This window comes from Lemur catta, chromosome 18 (genome assembly GCF_020740605.2).
Source record: "Lemur catta isolate mLemCat1 chromosome 18, mLemCat1.pri, whole genome shotgun sequence".
Lineage (NCBI taxonomy): Eukaryota > Metazoa > Chordata > Mammalia > Primates > Lemuridae > Lemur > Lemur catta.
The window spans coordinates 37,750,758-37,777,412 of NC_059145.1; the positions used below are offsets into that span (position 1 = coordinate 37,750,758).

At 39.0% G+C, this 26,655-nt stretch overlaps 1 protein-coding gene across 1 annotated transcript in view; it reads right to left on the reverse strand.

The window, feature by feature from the left end:
* The window catches only part of DOCK3 (dedicator of cytokinesis 3), a 351,565-nt gene that overhangs the window by 46,409 nt on the left and 278,501 nt on the right, over positions 1 to 26,655 (reverse strand). The window contains exons 27-31 of the mRNA XM_045530466.1: positions 5,290 to 5,384; positions 3,591 to 3,666; positions 3,101 to 3,201; positions 2,773 to 2,831; positions 543 to 691 (exon numbers count right to left, since the gene is read on the reverse strand). Of these exons, the coding sequence (XP_045386422.1) occupies positions 543 to 691; positions 2,773 to 2,831; positions 3,101 to 3,201; positions 3,591 to 3,666; positions 5,290 to 5,384 (480 nt within the window). The remainder of the gene's footprint in view (positions 1 to 542; positions 692 to 2,772; positions 2,832 to 3,100; positions 3,202 to 3,590; positions 3,667 to 5,289; positions 5,385 to 26,655) is intronic.

Genomic DNA, 26,655 nt, shown 5'->3' on the forward strand with positions numbered 1-26,655 from the left:
CCTTGGAGCTTCAGATATAAAGGCAGGGACCATGTCCCCCACTTCAGTGGTGGCAGAAGAAAGGCACAGGAGGATAGCCTGAAGCCACTCAGTCAGAAGCCAAGAGGCCTGCATTTCCTGTACCAACACCTGTGTGTAGCAGTCTGTGAAATCCTGGGCTACCCTGAGCCATGAGGGTCATGTGGTCTGGGCTCCAGCCCTAGAAATGCCTGGACCATATGGTGGGAATTCTCTGGAGAAGAAAGACAACACGTTCCCAGGGCTCTATCCTGAATGAATCGGAGAGGTTACAGTCTCAGTCATTTTCTCCTTGATCAGAAAGTTCATTCCTTTCCTTTGATTCTTTTCTGCCCTCTGGCTTCATAAAGAAAATCCAAAAATCAATTTTGGCCAGCAAGTAAGAGAAAATCCTTGAACAGGATTCAAGCTGACCAAGTTACAGCCCATCCTCACTAAAACCATGGGCTGGTCATCTAGGCCACCCGCCTGAACAGAAGGGATCTATCCCAGAGCACTGTGAACACTGCCAGGTATCATCTTACCTGTTTGAAGTTGCCATTCTTCCTCTGCTCCCAGTCCATCATGTCATGAAAGATGGGAATCATGATGTTCCTCACTTCTGGTTGTGGTACCAGTGTCACACCAAGAAAAGGACCAATCATTCCCGGAATAAAGTGGATCTTATGTTCACCTGAACGACAAAACCCAGCAGATATTCATTCATAGCTACTTTTCTCCTGCGGGAGATTCCCAAATGGGGCCTTAGCACATACTATGATCTGTACTGGAAGCTTCCAAGAGCAAAGTAAACTCTCTCCTATGGTTTTCTGAGATACTTTCTCTCAGCTTTTTAGAGTTCATGGATAAAATTGGCCCAGCCCAGTTAAAGCAAATGTTCAATAGGCACAAAACTGCTTTTCCAAAGAATTTCCTGAAAGGTTCCACAACTACCTGAAAGTCTGTACGAAGTCAAGGAATAGAGTTTGCTACTCTGGACAGAATGAGTTTCTGAGTAAGCTATGATAGTTTCAGATGATCTCTTCATAGCATTTATTTAGCAAGGAAAATCCACATGTTTCTGCTTAAACACAATGCACTCTCCCTGGGGTTTCTACCTCTAGCCCAGAGGCTTTTAAGTGATGAGGATATTCAGCCCCCACAGGTCTGAAGTTCATGGGCCTTTTCACTGCCTGTGTTCATATATGCTGAAGAGGTCCACCTCCTGAGCTAGCAGAAGCCTCCTGCACAGCCCTGGTCTGATAGGCTCGCTTTGCCCACCCTGAAACCCCCTATCATCACATTGCATTTCTGATGACAGCACTTCACCTATTCAGCTCAGCTCAGCTCATCCCTCAGCTTCCTTAATGAGGCCTTTCCACAGTGAGTGAGTGATGTGCACTCCCCTCTGACTGGCCTGGGATCCTGGGCTTGTTACCTGAAGCCAGAGTCAACCCTGAGGACTGTGGGATAGGACTTTTCTTTTCTCGCAAAGGTGAAACAGAGCAAATCATCAGCCAGAGCTCTGATTTCAGTCTTTCAGAGACTGAGGGGGAGACAAATTGTGGGCATGTGTAATGATTGCTACAGCCAAGTAAAACCAGTTCTTAGCGACCACAGAATGTCATTTCCACCAAAAGCAATGAGCCAGGACTGGCTTTATCAGGCAAATCTTGCATCTTTTTTGTTTTCTTCCATTTTGAAAGCCTATCTAAGAAGCAAATGTTAGCCCTGAGGCTGATTCTGCATGTTCTGATCTTGGTATTCGGCGTAATTGCCAATCTCTTACATTCCTGGGTATTTTGGAGCCACCTTCAGGGTTAAAATCCATATCCAAACTGTGCTGGATACAGGGAATAAGAGTACCAAAGCTAGAAAGTCTGCTTGGGGAAATGCATCCCCACCCAGGGATAGAAGCCCCCACTGCTGGCAGGAATAACTCAAACCTTGCTTGTTGCCTTTATGTTAGTGGCAGGGATGGTTAACAGATAGTTAACAGAGGACTAGAGGATTTTATGACCATCATTCCTACAGCTTTAGAGCCATGGGCTCAGCTGAAAGCAGATTTCACTTGAAATATTAACAGTAGCTTCTCTAGAATCCTGACAGTCCATTTAGAACCCTAAAGTATCACAGGATGGCCCACCTAGTCACTATGACAACCCAAAAATTCTACTCAAAACAGTGATCTGATAAGTTTAGACTCAAAGCAGTGGATATTATAGAAGCTGTGCAAAGAAGGGAAGTCAAAATCAATCTCACTCAGAGGCTACAAGTTCCTTCATGCAATTAGTGTCAGGTTATATGATCTGGATTCATGAATACCAGAGACCCAAGAAGTGTTTCAATCTTTATTAAAATTAATAGCATCCTTTGTACATGTGCTGGGTACCTCTAAGACCTATGCTTTTGAGCCTGCAACATCTAGTCTGGGACAGGGAGAGCACAGAGGATCTTACAGGCATGGGTTCTCAAACTGGAAAAAAACTACAGGATTTTTCCTCTTGCTTTTTTTCAATTTCCTTTTGATTTTAGTTCTCAAAAAATGGATTGTGCATATATACTACTGGGGTCTTATTTCTCAGCCAAACTCTCCCTGCCAAGGGCTTTATGCACATATGCTACACCATCCATCTGCGGTGTTATGTTACAGATATGTAAGGATCTCTTGGGTCTGAATTAACATTTATAAAGCCTTGGAAAAATTATTAGTCTTGTTACTTTCTATTTGGCTATGTAATATGTGGAAGGGAAGAATAAGGAGAGAAGACCTACCCAAATTCTGCCACATGCTGAAGAGTTCATAAGCCATCATCACACGCATGTCCCCATACCTGGGAATAGTAACAGAGAAACCAGCTGTTAGGAGGAGAAGGTTTAGGAAGATAGGGCTGCAAACCTTATGAAGACAGTACTTCAGCACTGTTTGTTTCTAATGCTTCCCCAAATGCTAAGCCATTTGGCTCTCAACTGAACTCTCACACTTGGCCCCTTGGGAAACTACCCAGCAGAGAACCTTGTGGACTTCTGAAAGAGCCTCTTGTGGAAACATAGCCCCATCAGGGCGAGTGGTAAGGAGATGAACAGGAGACATCTGTCTTACTTATCTAGAATCTTCTTCCTTTTGGCTGAAGTGATGATTTCTAGTTGAAGGCTTGGTTGATTTATGAACAGAACTGCCAGGCTAAAATAAGAATTCCACACCTAGAGAGACAGAGAAAGAGGAAACATTTGACATTCTGAGACCTTAACCTTATAGGGAGAGTTACTAAATGCAGGCATGTGTAGCACAGAATCCATTTTATAATCTTAAGATCCTGATATTTTTTTCCTTTTTAAATATCGTTGCAAACAGGATTTTTTTCCCTTTTACTTTCCTGACTTCTTCTGAAGCCAAAAGTGTTGACTCTGGACTAGAAAGCACACACAGGGATGTCTGGCTCCCAAAAGGGGGGCTCCCAGGTCATATTATAATCACCATCAGGCTTAGAAGTTTGAGACTATAAATATATTAATAAAGAAAAACAAGTGAGCTTGGGTTTCGGATTTCTAGGTTAACTGCAAAGATAGTGATGGATTTCAGGAGCACATACCTTAAAGTCGAAGTCTGTCTCTGTGAAATTCTTGTGCAGTGCAGAGGACAGGTACTGGACAGTAGTGACTATAATACTGCAGTGAGGAAACAAGGCATTGGCAGAATTAAAAACTAACAATGACATTTGATAGCTTAGTGTCATTTGTCTATGGCTGTGTACAAACTTCTTGAGTAAATTTGTTTCCATGTAAGATGTGACTATAAAAGAAAGGGAAGATGGCACAAACTCTACAGAAAACCAATCTTAGAGAAATGCCCCATAGTTGTCAGGCTAGCACAGGACATTAGTGGGTTCTAGATCTAGCTTTGCCATTACCTGGTATTCATATTTCTTCTCTCTGGGCCTCAGTTTCCCTGCCTATAAAACGAAGGGGGTAGGTTCGATGATTCTTTAAGGTTTCTTCTAGTTCAAAGAGTGATTCTAGTATTTTTGGGAACTTGGGTAATCCATACATATAAAGATTACTTTGTAGGATTTAGAATATAATTTTATTTCTTTACTTGACAATGGGGGTTTATAGTTATTAAATCCTTGCTTTTGTCATACACTATTATTTTCATCTGTGAGTCATTAGATTTCAGATCTAGAGTCTCACTCTCAATCTTAGCCTGGGCATATGGGAGGCAATAGGAGGCTGTCCTACTGGAAAAGGAGTGTGAAGTGGGGAGAAAGTGAAGTGCAACAGGTAGGTGAGGGTTTGATTACACAGGGCTTTGGCTGCCTAGCAAAGGGACTTACGTCTCACATAAATCTAGTTCTGGGCTCTGGTGTAGAGAAGAACAAGGTAAAAACAGTGCATTAGAGAGACTAGTCCACCAGTAGAGGGGGTGACAAATTTAAAGAGTAAAAGCCTCAAAAGAAGAGGCTGTTCCTGCAGGATAGTCTGGGGAGCCTGAAGTGCTCTAAGTGGAGCTAAGAGTTAGAAACAAGAAGGATTCAAATGGACAAGTCATTACTTGAGAAAATGTGCAACTTAGTTTATAACCATTCTTCTGTTCTGTATAAAACATTTTGCAATTTTGGAAAAAGTGGTAGTGTCCTATAAAAGGTACTAAGTGAAAAGACCATGCTTGGACCATGCTAATCTATCTAACAAATAATGTCACTACATTCTATATAATGCCGATATATAATAAAAGGCAGATCAGTGGGAGGAGGCAATGGGCTAGAGTGTGGAGGCCAAGTAGCTTTCTCCTGGAGGCAAGTTAGTGTTATCCCTAGAGGAAATTTTTACAGACAGGTCTCAGGTGGGCAATTGGCACCAGCAGTGGGATGCAAGCTCTGTCTGGCAGACAACATAACTCAAATTGGGAAGAGGGCTTGGGACAATGCCTAAAGCTACAGAGCAGAAGAGTACAATAGGCCACTGAGCAGGCCTTTCTCAAGAAGGAACCATTGTTTGGGTATTATATTTCACACCATTAACATTTCCTTCTCTATCCTTACTATGCCATCATCTATCAGGCACTTAGACTCCGTTTATGGCTTGTCTTTGATTCTCTCCTCTCCTTGTTGTTATATCAATGGCCAAATCTGCTAATTGTGCCTCCAGACATTTTTCCCATTTGCCCTCTCCTCTCTGTTCCCATGGCCTTGGCCTTCATCTCTGTCTTGCTCACGCTTTTTCTATCTCAAGTACACACATACTTCTGAGCACAGCTCTGTCGATGTGGATGCAGGCCCCTTCCATACTCACTTGCTTGTGAGCAGTCTCATCACCATCCAGTCCCGAGGGAAGACACTCATCTTCATCAGGTTCCGGAACACACAGAAAATCTTCAGCAAGAATTCCTGACCACAGAGGAAATGCTGATGTGACACACTACCACCACAGTGCACATTTCCTCAACAAGTGCCCCTGGCCACTAGACTACAAGAATGGGTGGGACCAGTGAGTTAGATTCTGGTTTCATCTGTGAGTTGCTTCTCTTGTAGAGAGCTATTAATACATGAAAGTGAGCTCTGGGTACTCTCATAGGCCAGATGAGAGCAGACCCAAATTGGACAGAATGGGGCAGCTCTATACCCACTCTATAGCGACAGTGTCCAAAGGCTAAAGCATAGGGCAGATTAGAGTCCAGCAGAAGTGGTATCTGACTGAGTCCATGGGCCTCATTCTCTGGGGCATGGCCCCTGAGCACTTGATTTTAACAACATGTTTTTTTGGATATTAAGAACATATTGCTGGAAGAAGCAGTTCAGGAATGTCAGAGTATAGACTTCTGAAAATCTGCTCCTCCATGAAAACAATGGGGTGGCTAAGACTGGTTAGTCAAAGGCTTGAAACAATCTGAGGAGTGTTTATTCAAAAAAATAGATGAATCTCAGCAAGAACAATGAGCTTTATTGCATTTTAACTTGCCCTATTTCCATCCCCTCTTTTTCCCTACCTCCACAGTAACCTTGAAAACAAGCAGCTGTGGAACCATGGCAGTTGTGAAAACTAGCGGCCTAACAGCCATTGGAAGGATGGAATAGTTTTGGAAATCTTTAAAAAGCCCCATCCCCAGAGAATTCTTATTATTTGACCTGTGTGTTAGCTTCCCGGAAAAGCACTATTCACAGGGCTTGTCTTAATTTGACTTGACTCAGAGCTCACTCATTGAGTGAAGCTCTATCCCTAGGGCATTTATTGACAAAAAAAAAATCAGCTATATAATTTAATATTCCACCAGTTACATGAAGCAGCCATATCATCTGAAGCAAACAAGAGAATGGCCAAAAAACTTAAAGAAAAATCTGAGAAATGAGATATCCATAGGGGGCCTTGAAAAGCCCTGACATACACCTGGGAATCTAAAAGGCCACGCACATGTACAGGGCTGTGCACCTTTCTGGGCAAGATAGGCCCTAATCTCTCACCTTTGGCTGACTTGTGGCTCTGGGCAAGCAGGAAGGGAAGGCTAAGGTAAAGCTGTAAAGTGTTAGAGCAATGAAGGTGAGCTCCAACACACACACACACACAGAACCCTTTAGCAAAGTGTGAAGACTTATTGTTTTACGTCATTTAAAAAAATCTCTGTCCAGTTATTAGCTGATCATTAATATAACTGAACAGAGCCTTTGGTGGCTGCACACAGTAAAAAATAAAGATATTAAAGAATGAGTCTCGTAATGTCACTGAAGAAAGAAAGAAACATCATCAACCACAAAAACAATAAAAAGCAACAATAACAAGCCCTGGGGATGTGGGAAAGCGATCTGATTTCCAGAGTACCCACATTATTTAAAATGTCTGGCTTTCAACAAAAAATTATAAGACATAAAAAGAAATAGGAAAGTATGGCCTATACACAGGAAAAAAGAAGTCAATAAAAACTTTCCCTGAGGTAGCTCAAATGTTGGAATACCAGGAAAAATCTTTTAACAAAAAACTAAAGGAAATCATGTTTAAAGGAAAGTACAAGAACAATATCTCACTAAATAGAGGATATCAATAAAAAAACAGAAATTATTTAAAAAGCATTAAATAGAAATTCTGAATTTGAAAAGTACAATAACTAAAATGAAAAATTCACTAGAGGGGCTCAGAAACAGCTTTGAGCAGGCAGAAAACCCAGCAAATTTGAAGACAGGTTAATGGAGATTATCTAGTAGGAGGAACAGAGCTTCAGAGACCTGTGGGACATCATTAAGGGTGGTACAAACATACACATAATGGAAGTGCCAGCAAGAGAAGAGAGAGAAAGGGGAAGGAATAATGTTCCAAATCTCCAAACTTGATGGAAAAGAACTTTAATCTGTACATACAAAAAACTCAATGAACTCCAAATAGGATAAAATCAAAGAGATACACATACAGACATGTCAGAATCAAACTGTCAAAAGCCAAAAACAAACAGAATCTCTTTGAATCTTGAATCTTAAAAACAATAAGAGAAAACAACTCATCATGTACAAATGATGCTGAATAAGATTAACAGGTGACTTATCATCAGATGTAACGGATGCCAGAAAGCAGAAAATGCCAGAAAGCAAATTTGCCAGAAAGCATATTTGAAATTTTAGAGGAAAGACTGTCAACCAAGAATCCTATATCCAACAAAACTATTGTTTGAAAATGAATAAATTAAGACATTCTCAGATAAAAACTGAGAAAATATGCTACTTGGAGACCTGCCCTATAAGAAATACTACAGGGGGGTTCCTGAAAAATGGTGGATTAGCAGTGACCTTCTAGCTCTCTGCTCCCAGAGAAGGAGGTGAAGAACTTGGATGGCTACACATGAGTGGATCACTCCTCCCCAAGCACAGCATTGTGAATCTGCAAAGAAACAGCATGGGACGCTTAGGGCAGGGGCAAAAAAAAAACAAAACAGTGAATGGGAGATATGATTACAAAGACTAGAGTGTGTGAGATATACAATAGGGAATAGAGTGTGGGATGGCTGCACCCACCTGGCCAGCCAGTGCAGTGTGATCTCACCCACAGGAGGACACCCAGCTCCTTTACTGACCTCCACACCCACTTAGACAGGGACATGCCTGAATTCGGTGCAAAGTTGTGGCACAGGATGACAGGCTTTGTGGACAGGATACAATAATGGGAAACATTTTGAACTCCCTGGTACTCTGTGCTAGGACTGCACTGGGTGGGGAGGGACTGGTCTGAGTGGTCACATCCCGCAACCGAGTGAGGGAGTTTGGAGACAGTCACCTCACCTCTGGTGGTCAGTGGGACCAGTACAAAGGTGAACACTGAAAAGGGGGCTCTGCCCCAGGAAACCACTGACAATTTGGCTGGCTCAGGGCAGGACAGAAAGAGCAGGACCTGCTGCTAGGCACATGTGAGACAGCTGGACTGTGAAGCAGAGGGGGCAGATGATGGCCTGTTGATTCAGCCTGCCGAACCAGCACCTGCCAACTCCTGAACAGTTGTTCCCTGCACTAACTCTCTGTGGGGTGGCCGGGGCGGCTGCCATTCTGGGGGTCCACAGCCTGGAGACATTGCATCATGCTGCAGTTTCAGGCAGCACCCTTCCCCCAGCCCAGTGACGTTCACACTGGGTGTGGTGGGCTCTGTCCTTGGAGGTGGGCAGAAGTGAGAAAAACCATTGTCTCTATGTGGCTGGCAAGAATTTACAGGACTTTAGTGCTGAAGAATAGTCCACAACCTATTGATTCAGCTCTAGCCAGGCTGGTGTCTGTGGGCAAATCTTGAGTGCTTTGCCCCAACACTAGTTTTCTAGGGGTGGGAGGATGCCATCTGTGGGATCACCAGATGCTGGGGTACACGGCGGTCTGGGGCAACACCCCTCCCCCAGCCCAGCGACTTTCATGCTAGGCATAGCAGGCTCTGTCCTTGGAGGTGGGGAGAAGCTAGAAAAGCCGTTTTGTCTGTGTAACTGGCATGAATCTGCAGGGCCTTGGTGCTGAACAAACAGGTGGCGGCCTGTTGATTTGGCCCACTGGACCGGCTTAGGTCATCTAATAAGAACACAATTCTAGGGCTTGGTCTCCACATCTGGGTGGCTGCCAGCATTGGGGTTTGTGGACAGGGAAGAAAAATCCTGGCCAAAGACCTCATCAATTGCACCAGCTTCCCATCAGGAGCAGCCTCCCAAGTGTGGTGAGAGAGCCCCGAATAACATATTAGCGACTCTCCCAGCAGCAGATGAAGCAACCATACAAGCACACACACCAAGGCTTGCAGGCACCAGCTGCGATCTATCCTGCCCTTACCCCCACCTTAAGGGGGAACAGGGTCCAAGTAACCCTTGGGAGTGCCAAGACCCTTCCCAAAGATTAGGGCATTCGTATATCCCATCCGGGGGACCAAAGCCTAACACAGAGGCATCAGATTACCTTGATAACTGGCTCCTCCACACAAACTACAATCAATGATAGAGAGGCTAACTCATAGCTTAACACAGTGCCTTCCATCTCAAGCTATTAGAGGGCACTGGAGTCATACACACAAGTGGGATCCACCACCTGGGAGCTTAAACTAGGGGATCAAACTCACTAGTCTCCATTGGCAAGAGGTGAAGACAACAGGTCAGAGGTAACCCAACTTGCTAAAATACCTCTAAGGCAATACAGGACCAGCATATCTCTTCCCAGCATTGTCAAGGAACATCCCTTGGGGACTTGGAGATAGGGCCATAGACCAGTCCTAGCACCCCAGTTCTCAACCAAGTAGCCTCATGAGAAAGAATCAGAGAAAGAACACAGGAAACATGAAAGATCAGAGAGAAAAATCACCCCCAAAAGAAATCATTAGACCCTCAACAACTGATACCAATTTAAACGAAATGATTAAAATTATGGAGGAAGAATTCCAAATACGGATTGTAAGAAAACTCAATGGAACTGAAGAGAAAATAGAAACCCAACACAAAGAAGCCACAAGAACAATGCAGGAAATGAATAAAAAATTCTCTAAAGAAATTGAAATATTACAAAAGAACCAAACAGAAATATTGGAAATGAAAGAGGCATTTAAGGAACTACAAAATGCAGTAGAAAGCCTTAAGAATACAGATCATGCAGAGGAAAGAATCTCAGAGCTTGAAGATAATGCCGATGTGCTAAACAAATCAGATGAAGAAAAAGAACACAGAAGCAAGAGATAAGAACAAAACATACAAGGAATGTGGGATTATATAAACAAACCAAATATAAGAATTACAGGCATTCCAGAGAGAAAAGAAGAAAATAAAAAAGGGCTGGGAAATCTATTTCTTGGAATACTGGAGGAAAATATGCCTGCCCTAGCCAGAAATCTAGATATCCAGACACAAGAAGCACACAGAACTCCTAGGAGACTCAATGTGAAAAGGCAATCACTATGTCACATAGTTATTAGGCTGGCTAAAGTAAACATGAAAAAGGCAATCCTTCAAGCAGTAAGATGAAAACAGCAGATAACCTACAAAGGAAAACCTATCAGGCTAAATGCACATGTCTCAACTGAAACCTTACAAGCCAGAAGGAACTGGGGACCCATTCTCAAGTTTTCTAAAACAGAGTAATGGCCAACCTATAATTCTTTACCCGGCAAAACTAAGCTTCATCTATGAGGGAGAAATAAAGACTTTCCCAGACAAGCAGTCACTGATGGAATTTGCGAAGACCAGACCTGTCCTGCAGGAAGTACTCAGACCTGCATTATATACTGAACAATGCAAGACACCCACTAAAGTAAAATCACTCAAGAGTTAAAGTCCAAAACCTAGATTCCACAATGGCTTGAGAGGTAAAACAAAACAATAAGAATTTATTTAACAATATGAACAGAAATCTACCCCAAATATCAATTCTCTCAATAAATGTGAATGGCTTGAATTGTCCTCTGAAGAGACACAGACTGGCTGAGTAGATAAAAAGTCATAAGCCAAGTATCTGCTGTCACCAGGAAATGCATCTAACCCACAAAGATGCTTTCAGACTCAAGGTCAGGAGTAGGAAGACAAACTTTCAGGCAAATGGAAGCCAAAAGAAAGTGGGGATAGGTATTCTTATTTCAGATAACATAAACTTTAAAATGGCAGAAGTAAATAAAGACAAAGATGGTCACCATATACTGCTGAAAGGAAAAATCCAACAAGAAGACTTAACAACTCTAAATATTTATACACCCAATATAGGAGAGCCCAGATACATAAAGCAATCCCTGTTTGGTCTAAATAGCATAATAAACAGTAATGTCATAGTAGCTGTGGATTTTAACACCCCACTGACTTAACTGGACAGATTCTCCAACCAGAAAATAAGCAAAGAAATAATGGAATTAAATGAGCTCTAGAACAAATGAGTCTAACAGACATCTACAGAACATTCCACCCAAATAAAGCTGAATATACCCTCTTCTTATCAGCTCATGGAACTTTCTCCAAAATTGATCACATCCTAGACCACAAATCAGACCTCAACAAATTAAAAAAAAAATAGAAATTATATTATGTATCTTCTCAGACCACAGTGGTATAAAATTAGAGATCAGTTCCAACAGAAACACTGACCACTTCACAAAGTCATGGAAATTAAACAATCTATTGCTGAACGACTATTGGGTCAAGGAGGAGACCCAAACAGAAATCAAAAGATTCTTTGAACTAAATGATAATGGGGACACAAGTTATCAAAATCTGTGGGATACAGCAAAAGCATTCCTGAGAGGAAAACTAATAGCATTAAACGCTCACATCCAAAAGATAGAAAGCTCACAAATCAACAAACTAATGAACCATCTCAAGGAACTAGAAAAGGAAGGGCAAATTAATTCTAAACCTAGCAGAAGAAAAGAAATAACTAAGGTCAGAACAGAAATAAATAAAATTGAGAAAAAAAGAACTATACAGAAGATCAATAAAATCAAAATTTATTTTTTTTGAAAGGATAAACAAAATTGATAGCCCTCTTGCTAGACTGACAAGAACTGGAAAGGAAAGGACTGTAATAAACTCAATTAGAAATGAAAAAGGAGTGGTCACTATAGACATCATGGAAATACAAAACAATGTCTTTGAATACTATAAAAATCTATATGCCCCAAAACGAGAAAATGTGGATGAAATGGACAAATTCTTGGAAACACACAAGCTCCTTAAGCTCAATCAGGAGGAAACAGAATTCCTGAGCAGACCAATATTAAGCACAGAAATTGGAGCAGTAATTAAAAATCTTCCAACAGAAAAAAGTCCCAGACCAGATGGGTTCACGCATGAATTTTACCAAACCTACAAAGAAGAATTCATATTTACACTGCATAAATTATTCCACAACATTGAAAAGGATAGTATCCTCCCCAACTCATTCTATGAAGCCAGTATCACCTTGATACCAAAGCCAGGAAAGGACAGAACAAAAACCAGAAAACTATAGACCAATATCCCTCATAAATATAGATGTAAAAATCCTCAAAAAAATCTTAGCAAACTGAATCCACCAGCACATCAAAAAAAATAGTTCATCATGACCAGGTGACCTTTATCCCAGAGATGCAAAGTTGGTTCAACATATGTAAATCTATAAATACAATTCACCACATCAATAAAAGCAAGAACAAAGACCATACAATTCTCTCAATAGACGTAGAAAAAGCATTCAACAAAATCCAACACACTTTTATGATTAAAAATCTTAACGAAATAGGCATACCTGGGACATACGTTAAAATTATTAAGGCCATATATGATAAACCCACAGCCAATATCATACTGAATGGGAACAAATTAAAAGCATTCCTGCTTAGAACTGGAACCAGACAAGATTGCCGACTATCTCCACTTCTATTCAACATGGTGCTGGAAGTCCTTACCAGAGCAATCAGACAAGAGACGGGAACTAAGCGTGTCCGAATGGGGGCAGAAGAGATCAAACTCTCACTCTTTACTGATGATACAATATTATATCTAGAAAATCCCAAGGATTCAACCAAGAGATTCCTGGAACTGATAAATGAATTCAGTAAAGTCTTAGGATGCAAAATTAATGCGCACAAATCAGTGGCATTCATATATGCCAATAACAGTCAAGCCAAAAATTAAATCAAAGACACAACACATTTCACAATAGCATCAAAGAAAATTAAATATGTAGGAATATATTTAATAAAGGAAGTGAGAGACATACATAGGGAGAACTATGAAACACTGAGAAAAGAAATTGTAGAAGATGTAAATAGATGGAAAATCCTACCATGCTCATGGATTGGAAGAATCAATATTGCTAAAATGTCCATACTACCTAAAGTGATCTAGAGAATTAATGCAATCCCTATCAAAATACCACCATCATTCTTTACAGATCTAGAAAAAATAATTCTATGCTTTGTAAGAACCAGAGAAGACCTTGTATAGCCAAAGCAATCTTAAGCAAAAAGAACAAATTGGGAGGCATCAGTCTACCAGGCTTTAAGCTTTACAACAAGGCTATAGGAACCAAACAGCATGGTACTGGCACAAGAAAAGAGATATAGACCTTTGGAATAGGACTGAGAACCCAGATATAAAACCATCCTCATATAGCCATCTAATCTTTGACAAAGCAGACAAAAATATACATTGGGGAAAAGAATCTCTATTCAATAAATGGTGCTGGGAAAACTGGATAACCACATGCAGAAGATTGAAACTGGATCCCCACCTCTCACAAAATCAACTCACGATGGATAACAGACTTAAAACTAAGGTGTGAAACCTTAAGAATTCTAGAAGAAAATGTTGTGAAAACTCTTATAGACATTGGCCTAGGCAAAGAATTTATGAGGAAGACCCCCAAAGCAATCTCAGTAGCAACAAAAATAAATAAACGGGACCGGATCAAATTAAAAATCTTCTGCACAGCCAAGAAAACTGTCATCAGAGTGAATAGACAACCTATAGAATGGGAGAAAATATTTGCTTTCTACACAACCAATAAAGAGCTGATAACAAGAATCTATATACAACTTAAGAAAATCCACAAGAAAAAAATCAAACAACCCCATCAATAAATGGGCAAAGAACATGAACAGAAACTTTTCAAAAGAAGCCAGCAAACATATAAAAAAGCACTCAACATCTATAATCATTAGGGAAATGTATATCAAAACTGCAATGAGATATCACCTAACTCTGTGAGAATGGCCTTTATCAAAAAGTCCCAAAACGACACATGCTGGCATGGATGTGAAGAGATTGGAACACTCTTACACTGATGATGGGACTGGAAATTAGTACAACCTCTGTGGAAAGTCATTTGGAGATATAATTTATATGATAATAATAGCAAGAAAGAGCGGGAAAGGAACAGGGGTATACTGGAGCAAAGTTTCTGTATAATATTCAGATTAAACCAGTATTAATTCCAATTAGATTATTTTAGGTTAAGATGCTAATTGTAATTTCCAGGCCCAAATAACCACACACACACACACACACACACACACACACACACACACACACACACACACACACACACAGTGTGTGTGTACAATGAGAGAATTAAAAAAGCATACTAAAAATATTTATTTAAAATAAAAGAAGGCAATAATGGAGGAACAAAGGAACAAAGATGACATAAGACCTATAAAGACCTATATAGAACAAATAGCAAAATGGTAGGTGTAAATCTTATCTTACCGGTAGTTACAGTAAACATAAATGAATTAAACACTCTAATAAAAAGGCAGAGCTGGGAAGAATGGATTAAAAAAAACCATGATCCAACTATGTTCACAAGATACACACTTCAGATTCAAAGACACAAATACACTGAAAGTAAAAGAATGGAAAATTATATACCATAAAATTAGTATCCAAAAGAGAAGTGGTATGGCTCTATTAATGTCAGACAATACAGACTTTAAGAAAAAAAAATTACTAGATACAAAGGACATTTTTATAATGATAAAAGGGCCAATCTGTCTAGAAGATATAATTATAAACATATATGCACTGAAAAACAGGGCCTCAAAATACATAAGAAATAACTGACAGAACTGAAAGTAAAAATAGACAATTCAACAACAGTTGGTGACTTCAATATATTAATACCACTTTCAACTAGACATAAGATCAACAAGGAAATAGAAAACTTGAACAATATGATAAACTATCTAGATCTAATACATTTATAGAGCACTCCATCTAATAATAGCAGAATACACCCATTCTTTTCAAATGCACAAAGAAGGATATTTGCATTCTCTTCTCTAGGATAGATCATATGTTAGGCTATAAAGAAAAATGTTAATAAATTTAAAAAGATTAAAATCACATGAAGTACGTTCACCAATTACTACATAAGGGAGTTAGAAATCAATAAGAGAAGAAAATTTGGGAAAATAAAAACTATATGGAATTAAACAGCAAATTCCCAAATAACCAATGGGTCAAAGAAGAAATCACAAGGGAAATTAGAAAAATACTTTGAGATAAATAAAAGTGAGAATACCACATATCAAAACTTACGGGATGAGGAAAATCTATAGTTGTAAGTACCTATATGAAAAAAATCTCAAATCAATAACTTACTTTCCACCATAAGAAACAAGAAAAACAAGAGCAAAATAATCCTAAAGCAAACAGAGGGAAGGAAATAATAAATATTAGAACAGAAACAAATGACATAAAGAATAGAAAAATAGAAAAATAATTAAAGCAAAAATTGGTTCTTTGAAAAGATCAAGAAAACTGGCAAGCCTTTAGTTAGACTGATCAAGAAAACAAGAGAGAAGACTCAAATTATTAATAATAAAATTAGGGACAAAAAGGGACATCATTGTCAATGTTATAGACTAGAAAGGATTATAAGGTTCTACTATGAACAAATGATGCTAACAAATTAGATAACCTAGATGGAATGGACAAACTCTGAGGAAGTTACAAGCTACCAAAATTCATTCAGGAAGAAACAAAATCTTAATAGACCTCTTATAAATAAGTGAAGAGATCAAATTAATAATTAAAAGCTTCCCACAATTAAAAATCCAAGACCAGATGGCTTCACTGCTGAATTCTTTTAAATGTTTAAAGAATTGATGCCAATATTTGTCTTTTTATTACATCCATTTTCAGTGTGAAATGGTATCTTATTGTGGTTTTGATTTATATTTCCCTAATAACTAATCATGTTGAGTATTTTTTCTTGTGCTTATTGTCTATGTGTGTACCTCCTATGGGAGAAATGTCTACCTTTGCCCATTTTTAAACTGGTTTGTCTTTCTATGGTTGAGTCATAAATTAATACATTCTAGATATAAGTACTTTATTAGATCTATGATTTGCAAATATTTTCTCCTGTTTTGTGGGTTGTCTCTTCCTTTTTTTTATTTCAATAGATTTAGGGAGAAGTGTTTTTTGTCACATGTTTGAACTGAATGCTGAAGTCAGGGCTTTTAGTGTACCTGTTACCAGAATAGTGTATATTATACCTGATAGGCAGATTTTTATCCCTCACTCCTACCTCTCCTCCTTCCCTCTTAGTTTTTAATATTCATTACACCAATTTATGACCATATATACCCCTCATTTAGCTCCCACTTATAAGTTAGAACATACAGTATTTGTTTTTCCATTCTTGAGATACTTCATTTAGGATAATGGTCTCAACTTCCATCCAAGTTGTTTCAAAAGACATTATTTCATTTCTTTCTATGGCTGAGTAGTACTCTGTGGTATGTATGTATGTATGTATGTATGTATATGTGTATATACGCATTTCTTTCTAGCACAACCTCCATCAAAAGCAATATGGAGATTCCTCAAAGAACTAAGTCTTTCACTTTCTTGAAGGCATCTTTTGAAGCACAAAAACTTCTAATTTTGATGAAGCCTAACTTACCTATTTTTTCTTTTGTTTGTGCTTTAGTGTCATATCTAAGAAACCACTATCTAACCCAACAAGATATACTACTGTATTTTCTTCTAAGAGTTTTATAGTTTTAGCTCTTTTATTGAGGTCTATGATCCACTTCAAGTTAATTTTGTATATGATATGAGGTAGGGTGTAATTTCATTCTTTTGCATGTGTATATCAAGTCCCACAATCATTTGTTGAAAAGACACTTCTCTCCTTACTTGTCTTGGCACCACTGTCAAAAATCAACTTACCATAAACACAAGGGTTTATTTCTGGACTCTCAATTCAGTTTCATCAATCTATATGTCTACTTTTATGCCAGTAGAAATCTTGATTACTGTTGCTTTGTAGTAACTTTTGAAACTGAGAAGTGTGACTCCTTCAATTTTGTTCCTTTTCAAGATTGTTTTGGCTATTCTGAGACTCTTACATTTCAATATGAATTGAAGGATCAGACTATCAACATTTATAAAAAGAAACCTGGAATTTTTATAGATCTTGCATCAAATCTGTAGATTAATTTGAGAAGTATTGCCATCTTAACAATACTAAATCTTCCAATCCATGAATATGGGTATCTTTCTCTTTATTTAGGTCTTCTTTAACTTCTTTCCCTAATTATTTTATTCATTTTGGTACTACTGTGAAGGGAATTATTTTCCTAATTTCATTTTTTGGACCATCCATTGACAGTGTATAGAACTATAATTGAGTTTTGGATATTGACTTTGTATCCTGGAACCTTGCTAAACTTGTTTACTACTTTTGATATTTTTTTCTTGTGGATGCCTTAGAATTTTCTGTATATAAAATCAGGTCATCTGTGAATAGAGATAGTTTTACTTCTTCCTTTCTAATCTGAAAGCTTTTTCTTTCTTTTTCATTTTGAACTGCCCTAGCTGGATCTTCCAATATAATAAACAGAAATGGCTAGAGCAAACATCTTACTCTTGTTTCTGATCTTAAGGGGAAAGCATTAAGTCTTTTGTTATTAAGTATGATGTTAGCTGTGGGTTTTTCATAGACATTCTTTATTTATTTATTTCATTATTTATTTTTTTTTTTTTGGAGACAGAGTCTCACTCTGTTGCCCGGGCTAGAGTGCCGTGGTGTCAGCCTAGCTCACAGCAACCTCAAACTCCTGGGCTCAAGCAATCCTACTGCCTCAGCCTCCCAAGTGGCTGGGACTACAGGCACGTGCCACCATGCCCAGCTAATTTTATATATATATATTTTAGTTGTCCAGCTAATTTCTTTCTATTTTTTTTTAGTAGAGACGTGGTCTTGCTCTTGCTCAAGCTGCTCTCGAACTCCTAAGCTCAAACGATCCGCCTGCCTAGGCCTCCCAGAGTACTAGGATTACAGGCATGAGCCACTGTGCCCAGCCCATAGACATTCTTTATCAGGTTGAAGAAGTTCCCTCCCATTCCTAGTTTGTTGAGTGATTTTATTACAAAAGTTTGGTGGATTTTAAAGAATTCCTTTTCTACATTTGTTATGGTCTCGATATATGTCCCCTCCAAATATCATGTTGAAATAAAAAAAAAAATTTAGAGTCTGCTTCTGGAGATCTCATGTTGAAATATGACCTCCAATGTTGGAGGTGGAACCTAATGGGAGTTGTTTGGGTAATGCGGGTAAATCCTTCATGAATAGATTAATCCCCTCCCTTGGGGGTGAGTTCTCATTCTATTAGTTCCCATGAGAGCTGGTTGTTAAAGAGAGCCTGGCACCTTCCCCCTTCTCTCTTGCTTCCTCTCTTGCCATGTAATCTCTGCACATGCCATCTCCCCTTCACCTTCCACCATGAGTGGAAGCAGTCTGAGGCCCTTACCAGATGTCCAATCTTGAACTTTCCCAGATACCAGAATTATGAGGCAAATATACCCTTTTTCTTTATAAATTACCCAAACTCAAGTATTCCTTTAGAGTAATACAAAATGGATTAAGACAACATTCACTGGGATGGTCATGTAGTTTTGTCTTTTATATTATTTAAAGGTGTATTGCATTGACTGATTTTCTTTAAGTTTTATTTTTAATTGACAATAACTGTATATATTTATGGGGCACAATGTGATACATGTATATACTGTGGAATCAGCAAATCAGGTTAATTAGCATATGTATCACCTCAAATATTTATCATTTCTTTGTAGTGAGAACAATTAAAATCCTCTTAGATATTTTGAAATATCCAGTAAATCATTATTAACTATAGCCACTGTGATGTATAATAGAACACGAGAAATTATTCTTCCTATCTAACTGACATTTTGTACCCATTGACTAATGTCTTCTCTTTCCCCATCCAGCTCCTCTCTCCACCCCTCAACTCCCAGCCTCTGGTAACCACAATTCTACTCACTACTGCTATGAGTTCAACATTTTTACATTCCACATATAGTGAGATCATATGATATTTGTCTATTTTTGCCTGGCTTATTTCGCTTAACTGAATGTTCTGTAGGTTCACCTATGTTGTTGCAAATTACAGAATTTCCTGTTTCTTTTAAGGCTGAATCGTATTCCATTGTGCATAGACCACACTTTGAAAATCCAATCATCCACTTATAGACACTTAGGTTGTTTCCATATCTTGGCTATTTTGAATAATGCTGCCATGAACATGGGTGTGTACACATCTCTCTGACATATGATTTAAATTTCTTTGGGTATATACCCAGAAGTGGTATATACCCAAAGTGGGATTGATGGATGATATGGTAGTTCTATTTTTAGTTTTTTGAGGAACATTCACATTGTTTTCCAAAATGGCTGTATTAATTTACAATACCACCAACAGTGTATAGTACAAGGGTTCCTTTTTCTCCATATCCTTGCCAACATGCTATCTTTTATCTTTTCCATAATAGCTGAGTTAACAAGTGTGAGGTGATATCTCACTGTGGTTTTACTTTGCATTTCTCTCATGGTTACAAATGTTGGGCATTTTTTTTGCATATCTATTGGCCATTGGAGTCTTCTTTTAAGAAATATCTATTTCTCTCCTCCCCCTTTTTTTGGGCATAGAATCTCACTCTGTCACCCCAGCTACGGTGCAGTGGCATCATCATAGCTCATTGCAACCTCAAACTCCTAGGCTCAAGTGATCCTCCTGCCTCAGCCTCCCAAGTAGCTGGGACTACAAGCATGCACCATCAGGCCTGGCCAATATTTTCTATTTTTGGTAGAGATGGGGTCTTGCTCTTGGCTCAGATTGGTCTTGAACTCCTGACCTCAAGTGATCCTCCTGCCTTGGCCTCCCAGAGTGCTACGATTACAGGCATGAGCCACTGTACCCAGCCATTTCCACATTTTTTAATATGGTTATTTGTATTCTTGCTATTGGGTAGTTTGTGTTCCCTGTATATTTCAGAGATGCATTTTATATGATGAATGATTTGCAAATATTTTCTCCCAATCTGTGGGTTGTCTCCTTACTCTATAATTTTCTTGCTGTGCAGAACCTTTTTAGTTTGATGCAATTTCATTTGTCTATTTTTGTTTTCACTGCCTGTACTTTTGGGATCATATTCAATAAATCACTGCCCAGATGAATGTAACGGAGTTTTTTCCCCTATATTTTCTTCTAGTAGCTTTGAAGTTTCAGATCTTACATTTAAATCTTTGTAATCCATTTTGAGTTGATTCTTGTGTGAGGGATGAGGATCCATTTTTATTCTTCTATATGTGGACATCCAGTTTTCCCAACACCATTTATTGGAGAGACTGTCCTTTCCTCATTGTGTGTCCTTGGCAGTTTTGTGGAAAATAAATTGATGGTAGATGTATGGCTTTGTTTCTGGGCTATCTTATTACATTGGTCAATATGTCTGTTGCTATGCCAGTACCATGATGTTTTAATTACTATAGCTTTATATTTTGAAATCCACTAGTGTGATGCCTCCAGCTTTGTTCTTTTTAGTCAAAATTGCCCTGGTTATTTGGGAGTCTTTTGTGTTCCATACAAATTTTCGCATTATTTTTCTATTTCTGTGAGGAATGACATTGGACTTTTATAGAGATTGGATTGAATCTGTAGATCTCTTTGGGTAATGTGAACATTTTAACAATATTAATTCTTCTAATCCATGAACATGAGATATTTTTTCCATCAATGTTTTGTAGTTTTCAGTATACAGATCTTTAACTACCTTGGTTAGATTTACTCCTAAGTACTCTTTTGGTGCTACTGTACATGGGATTGTTTTCTTAGTTTCTTTTTCAGATAATTTGCTTTTAGTGTATAGAAACACAACTGATTTTTTATAAGTTGATTTTGTCTCCTACAACTTTACTGGAACTGCTTATTAGTTCTCATAGTTTTGTGGAGTCTTTAGGATTTTTTATATGTAAGATCATATCATCAGCAAACAATTTTACTCTGTCCTTTCTTATTTGGATACCTTTTATTTATTTCTCTTGCATAATTGCTCTGGTTAGGACTTCTAGTACTACACTGAACAGAAGTGGTGAGAATGGGCATTCTTGTCTTGTTCCCAATCTTAAAAAATAAGCCTGTAACTTCACTGTTGAGTAAGAAGTTAACTATGGGCTTGTCATACTTACCATATATAGCCTTTACTGGATTGAGCAAAATTCCTTCTATGCCTAATTTGCTGAGAATGTTTATCATGAAAGGATGAATTTTTCACATGCTTTTTCTGCATCTATTAAGATGACCATGTGGTTTTTGTCCTTCATTCTGTATAGAGAATCACATTGATTAATTTGCATATGTTGAACCAACCTTGTATCCCAGGGATAAATCCCACTTGATCCTGGTGCATGATCTTTTTAATGTATTGTCAAATAAAGTCTGCTAATATTTTGTTGAGGATTTTTGAATCTAAGTTCATCAGTAATTCTGTCCTATAGCTTTCTTTTTTGGTAGTGTCTTTGCCTGATTTGGTATCAGAATAATGCTAGCCTCATAAAATGTTTTTAATTATTCTCTCCTCTTTAATTTTTGGAAGAATTTGAGAAGAATTGGCATTAGTTCTTCTTTAAACGTTTGGTAGAATTAAGCAATGAAGCCATCTGGTCCTATGCTTTTCTTTGATGAGAGACTCTTAATTACTAACTCAAGTTCCTTACTGGTTATTTGTCTGCTCAGATTTCCTATTTATTCATAATTCAGTCTTAGTAGGTTGTAGGTTGTATGTTTCTAGGAATTTATCCATTTCTTCTAGGCTGCCCAATTTGTTGGCATATAATTGTTCACAGTAGTCTCTTATGATCTTTTGTATTTCTGTGTTATCACTTGTAATGTCTCCACTCTTTCATATTTGATTTTGAGTCTTTTCTCCTTTTCTCTTAGTCTAGCTATGGGTTTGTCAACTTTGCTTAGTTTTCAAAAAATGAACTTTTAATTTTGTTGATCCTTTCTATTGTTTTTATAGTCTCTATTTCATTTATTTCTGCTATGATCTTTGTTATTTTCTTCCTTCTGCTAATTTTGGGCTTAGTTTGTTCTTATTTTACTAGTTCCTTGAGGAGTGACATTAGGTTGTTTATTTATCTTTTTTAGAGATAAGGTCTTGATCTGTCACCCAGGCTAGAGTGCAGTGGTGCCTGTTGGGTATATTACATATCTCCACTTCACTTGGGCTGGTTTCTGGAGATTTATCTTGTTCTTTTATGTAGAATATACTCCCCTATTTCTTTATTTTCCTATTTCTACGTTGGTTTCTGCTCATTATATAAGACAATTACCTCTTCCTCTTTTGTCAGACTGGCTTTGTATAGAAGGATCTCAACAATACATCTGGCCAGAGATTTTAGGTGCCTCTCAAATCTTTGTGTTTGTCCAGACTGCTATCTCTGTTTTTGGTGGCCCCTGGAGCATAGGTCACATCCTGTCAGTGCCCTGAAACTGATAAGGTAGGAACCAGACTCTCCAGATATAGCTGAAAAGGTTAAGGTGTTAGATTTGTGTTTCAATTCCTTCTATCTTCATGGTGAAGCTGAGCATGGGCATTTATTTCACACTTTCTGCACTAAGCTGATAAGGGATCTGTGGCAAATGCCTGTATTCACTCTCTGATCCTGGGGAGATAGCTGCTGACAGTGGGTATTATGTATGTCCAGCTCTTTTTTTCTGTGGTCTGGGGCCACTCAGGAATACAAAGCCCTATCCCCCAACAGCTAGTTTGTTAAGGAGACAGTCCCTTGGTGGGAGCTACAGAAGTTGTGGCACTTGATGCTTGGCTAAACTCCTTCCAGGAAGAATGGGTACATCTGGATTTATCACTGTGGTAAGCCAAAGGCAAGGCTTGTGAAGTGCTGAGCTCTGTCTTAGGTTGCTGAACAGCTATTTTCTGTTTGCTCCATGAACTTCCTGATACATGTTCATTAGAAGCTAGACCATCAAGCAGCCACTGGAATTGTGTGCTGTAAGCTCCTTCTGGAGAGAAAATGGGAGCTACATGTTCCTGCCCCTTTTCTGCACTGCTCCAAAGGTGGGTAGTCCTTGGAAGTGTTTGTACACCTGTTTAAAACTACCTCTTTGTTCATGATCTAAGGAGACTCACATATGCCTACTTCCTTCTGTTCCAGAGTTATGAGGTTTAGCAAGGAATCCTTTGAGAGGTAGCTGTAAAAGCTGGGGCAATCAATGTGTGACATAAACCCCTTCCACGGAGGAAGAGGGAGTTGTGTTTGTATGTGTGTGCATTTTTTTAAGGTACCCTCATTCCTTCCAGGGAGCTGTTTTTTTTAAAGCTGCTTCTCTGTACTGTTCCTGGGAGATGAAGCCCCTGGAAGTGCTTAAGTGCCTATATGAAACAGCCATTTGTTCCTGTGGTCTAGACAGACTTGCATATACTTAGTCCCCTCTGCTCCCAGAGCTAAGAGGTTTAGGATACAGTCCCTTGGGTACAAGCTGCAAAAGCTGGGGACCTCAATGTGTGGACAAACTCATTCCAGAGGGGATTCATAGGCTTGGAGTTTTAACTGGGGTGAGGTCAGGGAAAAAGCTTGGTAAGTACCAATCTGCTTCTCAGTCTGCTGACGGGCTAACACTTGTCTGCCCCCTTAACTCCTTGATGCAAATTAGTTAGAAGCCAGTCCACCAAGTAACTACTAGAAGACTGTGTCATACACCCCTTCAGGGAGGAACAGGGGGACTGCATTTTTAAGCCCCTTCTCTGCAATGTTTCCAGGAGATAAAATCCCAGAAGTGCTTACATGCCTATATAAAACCACTGATTTTTTTCCTATGGTCTACAGAGACATGTGTATGCCCGTCCCCTCTGCTCCCAGAGCTAGGAAGTTTAGGATGCTATCCCTTGAGTGGAAGCTTTAAAAGTTAGGGCACTCTATGTGTGGAAAAACTTCTTCCAGGAGGAATCAATAGACATTCCCCTAGGGCAAGCCAGAGGAGAAGGATCAGGAAATGCTGATGTGCTTCTTGGTGTGGCTTCTGACTAATACTTGTTTGCCTCCTTAACTCCCCAATGCAAGTCAGTTAGAAGCCAGGCTGCCTGGAGGACAAGGATAAGGAAATGCTGATGTGCTTCCTGGTCTAGTTTTGAACTAATGCTTGTCTGGCCCCTTAACTCCCCAGTGCAAGTCAGTTAGAAGCCAGGCTGCCAAGTGTCCACTGGAAGAGTCTGGCCCTTCCTGAGAGAGGCAGGGAACTGTGTTTTTAAGTTCCTTCTCCATACTGCTTCTAGGGGGTGAGGGCCCAGAAGTGCCTGTGTGCCTATATAAAACTGCCACTTTTTTCCTGTGGCTTAATCTTCTCCACTCCTAGAGCTGATGAATTAGGAGCCAAATCATGAGGAAACTTAGAATGAGGGTAGTACATGTAAAGTCCAAACCCTTCTCTCCACAAGGAGGAGCTGGGCATTGGGGATTCCTTTCCAGATTTTATGGTGCAGTGCTTGGGGTGGAGTCTGTCCCTGAGTGTGCCTCAGCTTTTCCTGCCCATCCAATGTGGATGTTTTCTCAGTTGCCTGGTGGATAGGAGTTTCTCAATTTATCTCTGACTTTCTCCCAGAGAGAAGTGACCCATGAACAGATGTTTATTTCGTGTGTCCATGGGTGGAGGGAGAGTGAAGAGCACCCTGTGTCTGCCATGTTCCTGATATGACTCCTTGACTGATTTTTATATGTTAAGCCAGCCTTGGATTTCTAGGATACATCCCACATTATTATGGTATATTATAATCCTTTTACTGTGTTGCTAGATTCAGTTTGCTAGTATTTTGTTGAAGGTTTTGGTGTTTACATTCATAAGGGTTATTGGTCTATAGTTTGCTTTTCATGTGATGCCTTTGGTTTTTGTACCAGGGTGATAGTGACTTCATAAAATGAGTTGCAAAGTGTTCTCTCCTCTTCTATTTTTTGGAAGAATCTGTGAAGGACTGGTATTAATTCTTCTTTGAAAATTTGGCAAATTCACTAATTAAGGCATCTGGTTCTGGGCTTTGTGGGAAATTTTAAATTATTTAACTTGATCTTATTACTTGTGACAAATCTTTTTAAGATGGATATAATCCGAGACACTAAATTGTACACTTTCAAAGTATAAATTTTATGGTATGCAAATTATATCTTAATAATGATGTCATAAAAAAGAACACAGGAACAAATATCCATATTCAGTGTGGTGGACTGAACGTGTTTCCTCATCTCTGCTTCCCCTCAAATCCTCTAAAACAACAGTTAAGAAAGAGAAATGCACAGATCACAGAGACAACAAGAACAGGAGAGGAGAAGACAGTAATCAAATGAAGTCAACAAACATTGAAAATTTAAAAAAGAAGAAATTGTGGAAAATGATTTAATAAACTTGGAAACAACAATAGCCAAGAGCCTTTGGTGGTGAGAACAACAGGAAGCAAAAATCTGAGAAAAGCACACAAATTGGAGGTACTACCAGGCACCTCTGTGGGACTGAGGTATGAGGGCTAAAAACAAGATTAGTTTAAAGTCTCCCAACATCCCTTCTGCTATCTCATGTCACTAGTTAACCAGGCTTTTTATGCCCTGTCAGAAGACTGAGGGCTGTTCTCTGGACTAGTTGATCACTGAGGATGTGTCCTCAAGGATACATTAATGGCTAAGGGCTGAGGTGCCAAAATGAAAACAGGCATCGAGAGAAAGTCTACCTACTGAACTGGAAGACTCACAGACTCCTTTTGCTCTTTGGTTTCAAAAATATTGGTAGGCTACTCCATCTCCAGGAAATGTAGAGGATTCCTCTCTGGCAAAATGAAAAAGTCTAAGAGAACGGGCCCACAGATACAGGAATTAAGAAGGAGATGCTCTGACCAAAAGGTCAGGCCCTCTTTGGTCATTTATAGGGGAGCCTTCCAGAGACAAGCCATACCCATATACAGAGTTTCTAATCAGCACCAAAGGACTTCACTTTTAGATACAGACTAACATCCAGGAACCTCTACATATAGGAAAAAAGTCTCCAACACAAAAGACAGAGACTGAAACAAATAAAAGCAGTAGGGCAAGTCTCAAAAAATGGTGACCTGAAATCTGACAGATTTGACCATGAGGAAAGTTGCAAGAAGAGGTTTATTAAAAAGATGATGGCAAGAGCAGGAAATCTTAGCTTAGCCAGATTTGAAAGCCAAAACAAAGAACAAGCAAGTAAGAAAAGAGGCAATTAATTTCTAGAAAAACAAAAAGTTCTACAAGAAAGGAAATATAATTGTAGTATACCTCTTGGCTTACCATAGTATTTACATAGCTGTAATAAAGAAAAGCTGATTACCAATTTAAAGAAAAATGCATCAAAATTACATTGGAA